The sequence below is a fragment of the Drosophila willistoni genome (assembly GCF_018902025.1).
Source record: "Drosophila willistoni isolate 14030-0811.24 chromosome 2R unlocalized genomic scaffold, UCI_dwil_1.1 Seg200, whole genome shotgun sequence".
In the NCBI taxonomy this organism is placed as follows: domain Eukaryota; kingdom Metazoa; phylum Arthropoda; class Insecta; order Diptera; family Drosophilidae; genus Drosophila; species Drosophila willistoni.
In genome coordinates this window covers 1434330-1450653 of record NW_025814051.1, presented here as the reverse complement: position 1 = coordinate 1450653, position 16324 = coordinate 1434330, and the positions used below count along the sequence as shown (strand labels likewise).

The 16324-nt window shown below is 36.7% G+C and overlaps 3 protein-coding genes across 3 annotated transcripts; 2 read left to right on the top strand and 1 right to left on the bottom strand.

Moving 5' to 3' along the window:
* Positions 1-1172: 1172 nt before the first annotated feature.
* LOC6641624 (protein sly1 homolog) lies at positions 1173-3619 on the bottom strand. Its single transcript, XM_002064570.4, has 5 exons — positions 3494-3619; positions 3266-3425; positions 2498-3189; positions 1730-2439; positions 1173-1663 (listed from the first exon to the last, which is right to left on the bottom strand). The coding sequence occupies exons 1-5, from the start codon at positions 3519-3521 to the stop codon at positions 1331-1333; spliced, it is 1923 nt and encodes a 640-aa protein (XP_002064606.3). The 5' UTR covers positions 3522-3619; the 3' UTR covers positions 1173-1330.
* A 2920-nt stretch (positions 3620-6539) lies between these two features.
* LOC111518509 (zinc finger protein ZFAT-like) lies at positions 6540-7928 on the top strand. Its single transcript, XM_023175448.2, has 2 exons — positions 6540-7687; positions 7747-7928. The coding sequence occupies exon 1, from the start codon at positions 6633-6635 to the stop codon at positions 7656-7658; it is 1026 nt and encodes a 341-aa protein (XP_023031216.1). The 5' UTR covers positions 6540-6632; the 3' UTR covers positions 7659-7687; positions 7747-7928.
* A 175-nt stretch (positions 7929-8103) lies between these two features.
* On the top strand, positions 8104-14158 carry LOC6641670 (out at first protein). Its single transcript, XM_002064574.4, is given in 4 exon segments — positions 8104-8462; positions 11483-11596; positions 11675-11993; positions 13134-14158. Coding segments are annotated over 4 exon segments (1329 nt in total). The 5' UTR covers positions 8104-8240; the 3' UTR covers positions 13808-14158.
* Positions 14159-16324: the final 2166 nt, after the last annotated feature.

Here is a 16324-nt window from a genome sequence, read left to right as displayed (position 1 = left end):
TGTTTTTTCGTACATATTGATTAAGTTTTTTTTCCAAAAATTACTGATCCATTTCTTATTAAGTGTCTATTATTTGAATTCATATGTAATCATTGGCATAATGATAATGATCTTTTTCAATTATATTTGTCCAAGATCCAACTTTTTAAAGATTAATGGCTCTTTGTTTTATGCAAGGAGCACATTCTCCTTTTGTTTAACATTTAAATTTCCCAAATTGTGTAGACATGAAGATATCTGCAAATTTCATCGATCTTTCTCATAAATATCTTGGGCGTTGGAAACATTTCATAGATAAGATAATAGAATACTGAGATATTTTAGTTTGGGAAAATCGATAACAAAAAATAATTACTATAAATAAAGTGAGTAAGTCTTTGCAATCTTCGCCAAGTGGAAAAAACGGTTCAAATTCATTTTTCCATAAATATGTCACAGAAGCTCGCAATTATAACATATAAGGCTTTTCTATAAGAAGGTCTCTAACATAATCATAACCATAATCAATCAAGCCTATGTTACTAATTAAAAGGTTTCAGCAAATCTCATATAAAATGCTTAAAAAACTTTGATATAAACCTGATTGTATGGAATGTCTTTCCCAAATCGAAAGTATTCAGTACAAAAATTGTGGACAATTTTCCACATCAATATTAGTTTTCACTATAAATAGCTTAAGACACTCACACTCTGCTAACTCCATTCATAGTTCTTTAGTAGCAAGAGACTGTGTCTTGGCTTTGGTGCTAATTGCTAGGGCCTGTCCCCAAGTGCCACGCATAGTTGTCGCTCCATAATTGTTGCCGTCAGCGTTACCGTCAACGGACAACTGGCATCGGCCATCGACCATCACCATCACCATCTCCATCACCTCAAGTCAACGCAGTCGTTGACTGCCGCCTGTCTGTCAGCTGTCCATCAAAAGCGTTACCAAGTTGGTGTTAATGGGTGACTAGAATGCACGAGAGCTGTTCCCGTTCTTCATGCCGCCAGCTCCTCCATCACCATCTTGTAGTCCGTTTTCTCTCGTTGAACACGCGGCTACGCATGTTTTTGCTTGTTGTCCTTCGGGGATTACGAAGCAGAGCGTCAGGTTTGAGTAATTGCCCATTGTTCACTTTGGTTTTATTTTATTTATTTTTTTGTCTTCTTTTTGTAGTTTGCTTTACTTGTAGTTTTTGCCAGGCATTTAATTTATTTTTGGATATGCTTAAAGTATAAAGAGAAGCTACAACAAACACATACATTGATTTTCCCCGATACGGCCCCCCTACCCAAATCCTTTACTGTCCTCGTCTGCTCAGCAGCAATGAAATGTTAGGAGTCGCTCCTAACTTGTCGATGTCGGCGCTTGAATCTCGCTGCCTAGTGCGGAAAGCTCTTTGAGAAACTGTTTGGCATTGGTCAATGTGGAGGCACCATAGATGATGCGTCGTTGGACATTGGACGTTTGTTTTTGTTTGATAAAATCGACAAGATTCTGATATTCAATATAATTGCCACCACCAACCATAAAGACCACAGCATCCTGGAAAGGAGCACGATTTTTGGGAAAAACATCACCACCCTTTAGCAATTTTGGATCCAGATATAGATAGTCATCAGTTTCAGCATTGCTGCGACACTCCATCACTTGCTCGGTGATTTTCGTTACAGGAAGATTCTATAAGATACAAACAGGAATATGATATTTAGCAAAATACGTTGTTCATTGTTGTCCGGTACTTACATGACGTTTCACTACTAAATTCTTCACACCCTCCATAACAAATGAACTGCCCTGTGAGACAAGTTTTGAAAACATGGACACAGTTTTGGTACCACCACCTTCATACTGGGTACCCTGGCTAATGCCCGGCGAACGATTCATAATCGATTTCCATCTTTGGACATAGGCCAAGGCAGTCAAATCGCAACCAGCTGCCTGGAGTGCCTCCTTTAGTCTATCCATTTCCACTTCAGGCAATTGCTGGGCGCAAATGTAATAGATAATGTATAATCGCAGTTTGTCTTCCGATTGACCAAATTCAGCATCCCTCAGCAGATCTATTAGGGGTTTATCCAAGGTCTGTTTCGACATAATCTTTTCCTCAATCTCAAAATAGGAATCCAGTCGTCGTGCCTTGATATAGTTTAATATTGCTGTAGCTATTTTCGTATGCATATCGATCAGACGCTTCTTCTCCATTAACTGGGGCAACGAATTGACGGCATTCGTAAGACGAGCTGTGGTATCATTGACCAACGAGAAGGCAATATCGGATTCACCCTCAATTCCCATGGAACTCTTCAGTCGTTTGATTTCCTCTTCCGAATTGCGATAGGATTCCAGTTCCTCCTGTATGGCCTCAGCCACAGTTGGGAATGGGCTACCCTTATGGGTCATCCAGAAGCGATCATTGCGATCCAAGTCGCAGGCTTTTGGTTTCTTTCGGGCCCCTGAGATTAACACAAAATGCATGTAGTAATGGATTTTTTCAATAACCTAAATTCTTACCCGTTGTTGAGCTTTGATCATCTTCCACGTAGACCAAATTCAATCCTAAATCGAGTACATCATGCACCAAAGCCTGATACGACCAGGTATGATGAAGAGGAGTGGCCAAATCCATGGTTCTATCCAGTAGCAGCAAAACTGGACGCTGGAAACTAAATACTCCGCCACCTGCTTGAGTGGCATCCATGTGAAACAGATTGGCACGGGCATCCCAGAGATTTTCACGCAATTTTTTCTCCAACTTGCGGGCTACCATCTCTGCCGCACTATTTCTGGGGCAGCGAATTATGGGAACATTACCGAGCGTTACAAACAACGCGAACAGAGAGTCAACTATGGAATCCATTAGAGCCTCCATTTCCTCATCCCTGGTATTGGCTCGATTGATAGCATAATAGGATAGCTGATCACTCTGCTGATGTTTTAAAATGAAGAAGTCATCTTCGAGACTAACAAAGTTTACATATTGATCATAGACTCGATGAATATTGGCCACACAACCACTATGCAGGGCAGCAGCAGCTAAATTTTCAATTTTATTTCGGGATATCGGAGCCAGAAAGTTCAGGTGATAGATGTCATAGAGGCCATTGGAGAAATCCTGCTGAATACGATCCAAATTCTCATCGGTGGGCAAACAAAAGTAAACAGCCGGCACATCTGGGATTGAGTCCCGATCTGAATGGAGTTGGCTAGCGTAAAAACAATGAAAAGATAATTATTGCCACTCGCAACTTCTGATTTGACTCTGCCCCTTGGCTTACTCACACATGCAACGTCACTCCCAATTCGCGCAACTCTTTAATGGATATTATCGGCGATATTATGTCTTGACCTACACGATCGTATATCAGAATCTTCCATACCGGCTCAGCAGCTAAGGCCTTTGGCTGCTGAGAGTTCAGATTTAGCATTTGCTTAATAGCATCTACAAGAAAAAAAAACATTTAATTAATTAAAGTAAATCGTGGCATATCATTCGCTGCTTTATCTCACTGATTTGACGCTCTCGGAGAGTTAACATTGTGTGTGCTGCAAAGATTCCTCTTAGTTAATATCGTTTTTAGTTGACTTTAATAAATTATTTTAGTTTTATTAGCTAAAAAACATAATTTACAAAAAACAACACGTCACAAGCGATAACGCGTTTCTGGTATTTTTTAGTATCTTACGGGATACAGCTGAGAATGCCAGTGTGACCGTAAATAAAATGAAGAAGCAATACCAAATGGAAACATAAAATTGTAAAATACTAAAGTAAACAAACGAAAAGCAAAACAATAACATCAAATGATACCAATTGCATCGTTTGTCCCGTCCCTTAGATCTATAAGTGGATAATCTTAATCTAAAAGCAACATGTATTTCTGCAGGCGATGCAACTATACCACCATCCGATATACCAACCTGCGACGGCATATGTCTGTCCATCTGAAGTCCTACGCTGGCCACATACAATGCAGTCTATGCAACTACAAAAGTTCTAGAAAACAAAATGTTACAAGGCATTTGATCAAGAAACACAATGGCAAAGGGGATGTAATAACAGGAGCAGAGTCAAATGTAGTCCCAAACCCATATTTAAAAACAATTTTCATCACCAACTTTAAATGCGATTTGTGCAGCTTTTCGAGCACCAAGGAGAAGGAAGTAATACAGCACCAGTCCAAGTTACACGAAGGCAAAGGCATTGTGGTGGCAGAACAGATAGAAGTTCCAAAGACCCATCCAGCCCCATCTCCAGAGCCACTACCAGATCCCAATCTAAATCCAGGACAAAAAATTGTTTTTGCGCCAAATTTCCAATGCAGTGCGTGTAACTATAGAAGCGTCAAAAAGAAAGATGTTGTACAACATCAAATTTTAAAACACGGCAGTGAAGAACCGGAAGATTCAAAGACTGAGCCATGTTCAGAAACGGATTCGATGCAAACTAAAAAAACCAATCCAGATAAGCGTTCAGACAAAGATGAATCAGAGCCCGGAAAGCGGCTTATAAAGAAGGAGGATGAAGATGAATCAGAACCCGCAAAGCGGCTTCTGCTTGCAGAATGTGGTCTCATATGGCACTCAAAAGAATTTTCAAAAAGGAATCCTAGTTAATTAGGATGTGGCATATAGCCTATGCCAGCATTTTTAATTTGCTGTCAACTGTATTAATATTCAAACCAATTGTTTTTGCATTTAGTCTTATTTAAATTGGTTCTCTATTGACGTGATAGTATTTAAAAACCTTAATAAACATTAAATTATATTCTTAAGATTTTAAATTAAAGAACTTTGAATTGAAATGCTAAAATAAAAGTAGTTTTTAGAAAAATTCGTATTTTGCCATTATGGACTATATTTTGATTTACTTCTATTGCAATAATTCGCAACTTTTCCAATGAGCGTCATATGTTTGTACATAAGCCAACTTTTTTTTTTAAGAGAACAACAAGTAAAGGTTTGTTTATCTGGAACAGCTGTGCGAACTCGTGTGGCCGCATACAAAACCACATAAAATACCAAATTTTTATATCGAAATAATCCGATTAAAATACTAAACTTAGAACTGAAAGGCCAAACAATTTGATTAAACATCAACAACCTTAATATTTGTTATTAAATTAAAAAAAAAAGAAAATGAAACAATGTCCACTTTGCAATTACTCTACCAAATCTACTGCAAACTTACATCGGCACTTTAATGTGCACAGAAAAACATTTTTCGGAAATTTTAGATGCAGCCTATGCAACTATGCAAGCACAAGAAAGGAAAATGTTATACGGCACTTGGCCCGCAAGCACAATAACAAAGGAGTTGTAATTACAGGACAAGTGCCAAGGCAAGCGCCAATCCCATATCCACAAGTAATGTTTGTTGCAAATTTTCAGTGCAACAAATGCAAGTATTCGAGCACGAATGAGAAAGATGTGATGAGGCACCGCATAACGGCACACAATGACCAAAGTGTTAAAATGCCGAAAGAAGAGGAATCACCAAAGTCTCATCCCGGCCCATATCCAGAGCCCCTGCCAGATCCCTGTCCGGAGCAATTTGCTAACATTGACACGCAACAAAAAATTGTGTTTGCTGCCAATTTTCAATGTAGCGCCTGCAACTATAAAAGTGTTAACAAGGAAGATGTTATGATCCATCAAGCGACGAAACACGATGGCGAAGATGAGGCCACAGCTGAAGCAGACCCCGGCGGTGATCCTACGAAAATAATTTATAAAGGAATTTTTCAGTGCAGCATTTGCAAATTTAAGAGCTATAACAAGCAAGTCATAACGAGACATAAGTTGGAAAAACACGGACAATTCGATGAGGGATTTGATACGGGGCGAAGGAAAAAACAAAACGGAGGCAAGGCCGAGGAAAAAAAACATTTAGAGATAAAGTCAAACAAAGTCGAAGACGATGATGAATCGGAACCTGCAAAGCGTCTTCTACTAGCGGAATGTGGTCTTATATGGCATTCAGATGTGTCTATAAAAAAAGGATCTTCTGTAAACGACTTCGAGTCATGACGGCAAGGATTTATAGTTCGTGGTGCTCTATATAGGTAGGTGCCTATTTGTCCTTAACCAAACTTTCACTGAATTTTCTAATTTATTGCTTCAGGATAAACCTAGTAAGAAACCTAGATGATGTAGGAAACTTTCAAACTGATTATGGAATTCATGTACTATCAATTCGATTCGGTTTTGTAAATATTTAAATGCGATGATACTAAAATGGGGTATAAAAATATAATTGAAACTGAGATTCAAAATCTTTTATTTGCTGCCGTTTCCTCAGATCTACAGTTCACATCCATTTGGAAATATTTGTATCTCTTAGTAGGAAATCCATTTGCTGATTAAAAGCCTTAACATTATGACAAGACTGCTTTGTTTGTACCTCCCAGTGACGCCTTAATCAATTGCAGTTAAATAAACTACAAACATTCATTGAATTTTAAAACATTTTATTAAACAAACAGCTGTAAGAGTCAATGTGACCGTATATATAACAAAACCATAAAATACTGAAATTTAATACTGACACAATACAGAGGTCTATAAAAATACCTAACAAACTAAATGGCAGAGCAATAACATTTGAGATTAACAATATTTATTATTATTTAAACGAATACGAAAGAAAATGCTCAGATGTCCAGTGGAGGGATGTAACTTTTCCACTCAATATAAATTGCAACTACAGCTCCATGAGATCGTACACCAAAACACCGATTTTAAATATTATACGTGCAGGCTGTGCGAATACAGCAGCCCTAAAAAACATAATGTTCAAAGGCATATGGCCGTGAGACACTATGGTGGCGAACAAGTGCAGCTACACCCATTTATGGATCCGCAAGCCCATCCCCCAGAAGAGGAACATCGGGAACAGAGAATAATCTTCGAGGAACAATTTCAATGCAGTTTTTGTCATTACAGAAGCACCAGAAAGTTGAATGTAATAAATCATCAGATCTTAAGACACAATAGCAACGACGATGCAACTAACCCGGAGCATCAGGAAGTATCAGTACCAAAATCAAGACCAGTTGATTCAGAGCTAGAAATAATGGTTGTAAATAGTTATCAATGCAGCCGTTGTGATTATACAAGTTCCAAGAGACAAAATGTAAGAAGGCATATAAACAGAAGACACAATAACGTTGGAGTTGTGCTCACAGAGTCATCAAATGACCTGCTAAGGCCATATAGTGGGATGCTAAATTCATATTGTCGCAGATCTGAGCCAAGCCCAGAGACATCGGATAAAATAATCTTTGAGGAACGCTTTCAGTGTAGCGTCTGTGACTATAGGAGCACCAACAAGGAAGATGTTTTGCGGCATCAGTCTTTGAGACACGATATAAATGATGAAGTTCCCGATGACTTCCACTGCAACATGTGCGATTATTTCTCCAACAAGAAGCATAATCTATTAAGGCACAAGTCTGCGAGACACCGTCGCATAGCCGATGCCAAGAAGGAAGAGTCAGGATTCAAGGAGGAAGATTCAGGAATCCAGGAAGAAGAATCAGACTCAAGAGGGTTCGAGGATGAACCTGCAAAGCGTCTCTTACTTGCAGAATGTGGTCTTATATGGAACTCTGAAACCTCGTCCAAGAAAGATGAGTGTTCGTCTAGCGATCGGGACACGCCGATAAGTAGTTAACTAAGAATACCAATTGTTTTCATAATTATGTAGGTATTTTTATTTACATACATATTTTTAATTATTATTATTAATGGTTTCCTTTCAGTTAATGTACAGCGTAGGTCCAACGAGGCGAATATGCAAATATGGACCAATAACGATGGGAAATATTTTTCTAAAAAAAAAACGAGATATAAATCAAAAGTGATTTTGAATTACGTCTCTTATATGATTAAAAACCAAAATGTGAATAATAAATTGGGAATTTCTCCCATTTAAGAACTACAATGTTTGTGTCTTAAAGTTCTATACCTAATGTTTGCTGGCTTACTTGTTCACTTACTGTGATTTTCACTGTTGGTATTTCATGCGTTCAATATATTTGGTCACATTTTTTTGGTATTTTTGTGTATGGCCATACTTCACAGCTGTTTCCGAATTTTTCGTAATCAGTTCTTTTCAGTTTTCCATATCGTGCGGTTACTGCGACGGTTTTTTTCACAAATAAAACGAAAATTTTTTTCATTTTACGTCGACACCGAAGCAACGCAACGAAAGTGAATTGAATTTACCGTAGTGTGTGGATGTGTAAAGTGCAAGATGATCTTGGCAAAGGATAGACCAATTGATCCCTATACATATTGCAAGCCAAGTGGCCAGCGTCGCATCTGTGATCGGGCAGCCAGCCATTGTTATTTGAAACAAAGTCGCGGATTCTTATGGTTTATACTGTGCAATTTACTAATGCCAACGATACCAAATGGCGGTCTTGGTGGTGGTAGCCTGGTGGGGGCCCAATTGTTGATCAATGTGCAAAATCAGGTGCGTGTATGCCACCAGCCGTCGCCGGCACCCAAGGTGATGGCGGTGGGAGTGCTTCATTATTAGATCATTAATATTTATCGACAACAAAAATAAAAGTCGCAGGAGTCTCAAAACAAGTGACGCTAGTTGTTTCTTCATTTTTCGAACATTTCATTTCGAAAATGAGCAACAAAAAAAAAAAAACAACACTAACCATACACTAGGAAGGAAGGCCAAAAGACGAGATATTTGAGCAATACTGTGTTGTTCTGTCAACAAATTAAATAAAAATTTACCTGTTTTGTTTATGTTTTTTCTTCGGGCTTTTTGCAGTTTTCGCTTTTCAATCAATTTTAAATTTGTTTGCACAACAACAAGAAGATAAAACATCAACAACAACAACAAAGTAGCAGCTGGTATTTCTGTGGCTGTGTGTCTGTATACCCCAGCGTGCTTGTGTGTGTGTGCCACCTGTAAGTGTGTGAGTGTGTGTGTGGTTCTATGCAAGTTTTTCTATGCGAATTCCGCTTCTATCTCCTATGTACGTGTGCATGTGTGCGTATGTATGTTTTCATCCTTCATTGTTTTGGCGATGGCCATGGCCCCAAAATGTCTCTGATTCACTCTCTCGTTCCAACTTTGACTCTCTCTTTCTCTCCCTCTCCCCCTATCCCTATCACTCAGTTTTGTTTACCATACAAACACCCGCAACAAGAAAACCAACAACAACAGTTCTCCTTGCCTTCTCGTGGCTCTCGCCTTATCCTGCAAACATCATCAGCAGCAGCAGCAACATGTTTGTTCATGTCCACGTGTAAAGGGCACATTTTTGTCCTTTTCTTCTCTGTGCACCGTGTAATCAAACATAGGCAAAAAGGTATATTAGTGTTGACAAACTCGATAAATATTTGTTTTTGGTTCTTTCTTAAGGCATTTAGTTTGTTATCATACATCCTTTCATTGGGATATTTAATTTTTAGAATTTAATTTTATCTGGGAACAAGATCCAGGCAAGTTGCCTTTTGTTTCATATATGTAATATTCAGTTTTAACTGCGCCTTTGTCCAATTCTTGATGAATCTTTAAAAAAAGTCAATACAGTCATAAAATATTAAGTCTGCATAAAATCGTCGTCATTAATGAGATAAAAGTCTAACTCAAAGTTAGTTGCATGTTACATACATACATATGTATGTATGTTTGCAAAAAGTTTAACCAATTGACTGTGTGTGAGAAGACTTTTCTAGGGATTCTCGATGTGAAAAATGTAAAAAAGTTCTACGTATTTTATTCCCTTTTTTAATTATTAAAATCTATAAATCTCTTAAGAAAGAACATAACACGATGACATGCATATGTATGTATTTATTTTTTTTATTTTGCCTGTGGTTTCCAGAAAAAAAAAATGGTCAAATGGGCACTTTTATACGTCACTGTAATCCCACAATATTTCGTTTGTACACAATTTTTTTACAACATCGTCAGAAAGTCATTCAAATCGACATTTTATACATTCATTGTAACAATAAATCGCATGAATTCGGCTTAAAACTGAACAAAAAAATACAGTTGTACTATACAAATACTGTGAAAATTCAAAGATTTCTAAGTTTTTGAAACATTCATTCAATGTTGTTTTCTGAAGTTCGTTTATTGTTTTCCAATTTGTGATCATTTAAATAGCATTCCGAATTCTGAATTTTTCTTTTTCCAATAATGATCAGAAAATGAAAGGTATAAATCATTTCGAAGTTGCAAAAATCACTAAATAACAGAATATTTAGAACATTATTACGTCTTCTTCTTTTTTTTACTTTGTGTTGTTGTAATTCTCAACTAGTACTACTTCAAGGGTAACACTGGGGCAATACAATTTTAGTCTATTGCGTCTTTATAAGGGAAAGGGTATTTCCAAAGTCGGTCCCTCGTTTAGCTTAGCGATATTTTTTGTTGCTTTTTTATTATACCATACACCCATAGGGTGAAATGGTATATTAAAGTCGCCAAAATGTATGTAACAGGCAGAAGGAAGCATCTCCGACCACACAAAGTATATATATTCTTGATCAGGATCAACAACCGAGTCGATCTAGCCATGTCCGTCTGTCCGTCCGTCGGTCCGTCTGTCCGTCCGTCCGTCCGTCCGTCTGTCCGTATGAACACCTAGATCTCGGAGACTGTAAGAGCTAGATCCACCAAATTTGGTATGTAGACTCGTGTAGAATGTAGAGTGATCAAGTTTATTTCAAATTTTTGCCACGCCCCTTTCCGCCTCCGCAATTTAAAAAAAGCGTTTATCTCAAAAACTATTCCAGCTAGAGACACCATATTTGGTATGTATATTCGCTTAGTAAATGCACACATTTTGTATGTGTCAAAATTTTGACACGCCCTTTTCCGCCCCCGTAATTTGAAAAACTTGATTATCTCCCGTATCTTTTTACCTTATGCAATCAAATGGCACACTTAAATTTAATACTAATATCTAGCAAAATACCAAATTTGATCAAAATCGGACAAAAAACAGTCGAGTTATGCATATAAACGTTTTTCCATAAGGCCGGATTTGGCCGTTGGTTGGTGGGGGCGCTAGGGTGCTCGTATGATTGAGTGAGCGAGATACTAAGATATGCTTGTAAAAAGCATGTGAAAATGCATTTGTTTAATAAAGTTGAAATATTTGCTTTACTGGTGTATGGTATACCTAAGTCGGCGAGACGACTTACTTACTTCATTTTATCTATGTAGTTGTTTTGTTGGAATGAGAAATGAGGTTGAGTACGAGGTGTGAGTAAAAGGAAAAGTTCTTTCGTTTCTCATTTCTTTCTATTTTCAACTCTCTTGACTCTAATTTGGTTCATGGTCGCCGTCCTCTTGTGTGTCGTCCTTCCCCTCCAGGCTCCAAGTGTCATAGTTAATTTGCGTTCCAAGGAAACTCTTGTCCTTTGTGTAAAACGTTTCCATCGTTCTCTCGGTTATTAATATCACTTTAAAAACGTGATGTTTTTTTTTTCTTTCTATGCTCTTCATTCTTAAAGGGCGGCGAGGTCATTCAGGAGAGCATCACATCCAATATAGGCGAAGATCTAATAACTTTAGAGTTCCAGAAAACCGATGGTACACTCATCACCCAAGTCATTGACTTTCGCAATGTAAGTACAAAAAAAAAACAAATGTACACAAATGTTTGAGTAACTTAATCAAATTCAAACTATTCTGATAACTTTTAGGAGGTTCAAATCCTTAAGGCCTTGGTCTTGGGCGAAGAGGAACGCGGTCAAAGTCAATATCAAGTCATGTGCTTCGCCACCAAATTCAATAAAGGGGACTTCATTTCCTCGGATGCCATGGCCAAACTGCGCCAAAAAAATCCTCATACCATACGCACGCCGGAAGAGGATAAAGGTCGGGAGACGTACACGATGAGCAGTTGGGTGCAATTGAATCGTTCATTGCCCATAACTAGACATTTGCAATCATTATGTACCGAGGCAATGGATGCCACATATGTGAGAGATGTCGATCTGAAGGCTTGGGCCGAATTACCAGGTGAGAAAGATTTCCAAGACTTTCAGAGCTTAAAAAAGAATTATAGTTCTAGACTGCTATAATTATATTGAATTCCAAGGAATTTAATTGGATAAAATATTTAAATTTAAAAACAAATTCTGCGCAGCATTTTATAAAATGGATAATTAAATAGGAATACCTTTTTAATCCTCTTACTGATTAAAATGTTGGCAAATGTAAGAGTATATGAGAAAATGCTTGAGTTGCATATGATTCCTTATTTTAATCGGCTTTGACACTTTTTAGAGTCATAATATACGACTTATTTAAAATAATGTTGTATCATACGAGACTCGTTTAATAGTTATTTTATGACTTCTTCAATATCCCCAAAACTATGGGCAATGTAAAAAAATATAATGATTTTTAATATTATTCATTTTACTAGCCTTATTTTAGCAGCCGATCCTTTGCATAAACGAATTGTTTTTGCATCAAATATGTAGTAATAAAATGTTAGTACAGTAGATGCCGGTTATAACGATACTCAGGGGACCATCAATAGCTAATAGCCGATATTCTTCATACCCGATTGTGCTTCCATAAAATTTTGTATGAAGCCAACCAAATTTTTCTTAGTTATAAGCGGAAAATCATTGAAAACGGCATCGTTATAACCAGTTTCTACTGTATATACATATTTTTACATAAAAAGTTTTCTTAAAAACCCTTAACAATCGGTGTTAACACGTTTAAAAACAAAAATGATAGTATGATCTATTACCGATGAGCCTTACTATAAATATGTTGTGATTTTAGGCATATGGAATATTAATTTTCGAGTCTTAATCAATTATGAAAATATAAACAATTAGACTCAATAAGGTGATTTTTTTAAGTCAAATTTTTTTTAAATGCTGGAGTTTTAGATGCTGACGTTTTTCCTTTAGAAAAACCCTAGCTAAACGTCTAACCAGTCGAGAGATCAATAAAGGAGCCAAATTGCCATAAAAGAGCCCTTGGGTCAATTCGACAAATCAGTTGGCTATTTTTTGATATCTTCAGTTGCTTAAAATTTTTTTGTGATGTTTGCATTTTGGTTAAGCCCACTGCATTTCCGTTTTGGGATGCTCAAACGTCAAGCCTCTCAATCCTTTCCTTTCTTAATATCTCCTTTAGGCTCGTCAATTTCCAGCCTAGAGGCAGCCACTGAAAAATTTCCGGATGCGCTGTCCACGCGTTGCAATGAAGTGAGCAGCCTATGGGCACCATGTCTCTGTACGCTGGAGACCTGCATCGGTTGGTATCCCTGTGGACTTAAATATTGCAAGGGCAAGACGGCCGCTGTGGGGTCGGATGCATCCGGGGCCCAACAGCAGCAGCAGACGAATTATCGTTGCGGCATCAAGACCTGCCGCAAGTGTACACAGTTCACCTATTATGTGCGACAGAAACAACAGTGCCTCTGGGATGAATGACGACGCGGCGAACTGCAGCTGATGCAGATGCAGATGCGATGTGCCAAGCGGCAGCAGCATGACAAGGAGGATGCTGCCTGTGATGCGACAGCAGTAGCAGGGGCACCCACAACGAATGCTAGCAGCAAAAGAACTGAGGGAAGACCTCCGCCCACTACAACAACTACAACGACCAACAAATTACGGCAACTGCTTTTGTTGGTACAGCAGCAGATGCCTTTTGCACTGTGGAGCTTTCCGGTCCATCACATTTCCCATCATCATCATCATGATGGCGTTGCCCCAACTACCGCCTCCACCTTGGCCCAACCATCGTCATCATCATCATTATCATCGCCATCATCATCATCCACAATGGCAGCCATCGTCGCGTGATAATGGGAGCTGGGAAAAACCGCACTCACCACCGCTGTCCCTTCTCCTCTTCCACATCCTGTTCCTCCTCCGCCCCTTGGTTCTTCCTCCTTCTATACTCAAATAATAAAGTGAGTGTTGACACTGTTTCAGGTTATAGTTTTTCGTGATGTGTTGGTGCGCGACAAAAGTCGTCCATATACAGGTGTATGTCTATATATGTGTGAGTGTGTATACTATGTATATATGTATATGTAATTATATATGATTAGCTTACGTTTTACGCTTATGCCAGATTTAGGTTTAGGCTAGCTAACCCAATATTATTACAAAAAAACTGAACAAATTAAACAAAAAAAGAACTCGCAGTATTTGGAATTACAAGAAAAAAAGACAAAAAATAACTTTAATTAATTTCTTTCAACATTTTACTTCATTTTTAATTGGTATAACAATACCATTTTCCAAAATTCTATATTTTCTTCTAATCAAAGTCTTTCTGGCTTTTATTCGACTTTGTTTATAATTTATATACCTGTGTTTAAAGTAGAAAATATTAACCATTTTAACAAATACTCAATATCTCTTTGTTCCTATATGCAAAACGGATAATTTACAATTTGTTTTGCTATGTCATGTTTTTGTTTTTCCAGTTATCTATCATTATCACATGTCATCTTGATCCTTATATCGTTTCGAAATTGTCTTCAATTGCATCTTTTGTTCATTGCATAGATAACTCTATTTATTCCAGTCCGTTTCGCTCTATTGTATAGGCCATGTCCAACTTTCATTTCCCATTACCCTGTCCAAACATCAAATTCAAACCTCATTCCAATTTCAATTTCAATTTGTTTACTTTCCATAGAGAGAGGGAGAGAGAGGTAGACAGAGAAAGTTCTATACTCTCTCCTCATAGTCTCTCATTCTCTTACATTTCTCTCCATTTCACATTGTGTGGCTGTAATTTCGTTTCAATTACCTTTTCCCCATGGTTTTCCATTCCATTTCTGTTTCATTTTTTTTCTCGTTCTTGTGTATGTGTTATCCCCTCTTTCGTTTTGTTTTAGCTCTTTTGATGTCTGTTTGCATTTCATTCACCTTTTTGTTGTTGTTCACCTCCTTCTTACCTTTGAACTAATGGCTCATTAGGTTTTAAATTTGAACAGTTGGGAAAAAAAATAAAGTGGAGGTTTTTGCGAGTTCTGATGAATAAATATATAGATTATATATAGTACGCATATATATTTAAATGATATATGAATAAAAATTAAATGTGGCCTTAGCATATTTTACATGAGCGCATCACAAACTAAAAAAAAATAAGAACTTCTTTAAAAAATTTGTGCTCATGATTAGATCTAACAAATATAATAGAATATATATACCTGTGTATATAAAAAGGGGAATACAAACCAAATTCAAACTGACTGCCGCATTAAAGCTTTTCTCTCTATATAATGTATGTATTTGTGTATGCATATATACATTGGCTGTTTCTGATCCTAAAAAAAAAACAACATGAACAATTTGTACAACTTTTTTCCTAGAAATTTCACTTTTTTCCTCGTATTTCTTTAATAAGAGAGTCTTTACTTTTCTCCATGTCTGCCTTTATCCTAATACTATTTATTCCAATAAAAATTTAAACAACAAAAACAAACACAAATTACCTTAACTAAATTACTAAACAATACCAAGAACAATAATCTATTGTAAAAATTTCAAACAAAACATAAGGAATAAAAAACATACTAACTAGTCTTACCTTAGAATGTTTAGAATGGCTAACTATTTTCCTATAAAGCGTATAAAACAAATGTTTCGACAAAATATATATAAAAAGAAAGAGAAAATAATGGTGATAATAATTTTTTCTACTACAAAAAGAAAATTAAAAATAGCAAAAGCTCCTTTTCTCAGTGTAAAAAATAAACATAAATGATTAAATTGCTAAACAAAAAATGTAATTAAACCCTTTAGCATTTTAAGGCATTTAAAATTTAATCGAAATGATCTGATTCGTGTAACAATTTAATCGACTAGTCTAACAAAACAACAAAATGAATAAATAATAATTTTAGTCAATAATTATTAATAATTAATAAAGCAGCTGGAAATTCTACATTTTATAGAAAACAAAAGAAATATTTAAAAACAAATTTGTCGATTAATTCATTTAAATATCTTTTAAGGACATGTTTTAAAAGGGCGGGCTAAGGACAGTCAGTTGTTTGTATGCACATATAAACGTAAGTATGTATATTTAAGTAAGTACTTAGCATGATGTTTGATTATATGTTGTATAATAAATACATCAAGCAGTTTGTTGAACCCAAATTTTATTTAACAAGGATATATGTAAATATTAAGCTTTATAGTAGTCATATGACAAACGACCAAGTTCCCTTAAATTTAGGGGTACAGCAAGCCCAAATAAGTATGCTACATTTTTAATCAATTTTGTGCAAAAACGAACACCGCAACATAAAAATTGTTTCTGCATACATACATATGCATGTATAGTAAATAAAAATC

Excerpts from the sequence above, each read along its gene's own strand:
- LOC111518509 (XM_023175448.2), top strand. The coding sequence starts at position 6,633 with ATGCTCAGATGTCCAGTGGAGGGATGTAACTTTTCCACTCAATATAAA.
- LOC6641624 (XM_002064570.4), bottom strand. The coding sequence starts at position 3,521 with ATGTTAACTCTCCGAGAGCGTCAAATCA. Across the intron at positions 3,190-3,265 it reads TTGGGAGTGACGTTGCATGT|CCAACTCCATTCAGATCGGG; the intron begins GTGAGTAAGCCA and ends TTTTTACGCTAG. Across the intron at positions 2,440-2,497 it reads TGATCAAAGCTCAACAACGG|GGGCCCGAAAGAAACCAAAA; the intron begins GTAAGAATTTAG and ends TGTTAATCTCAG.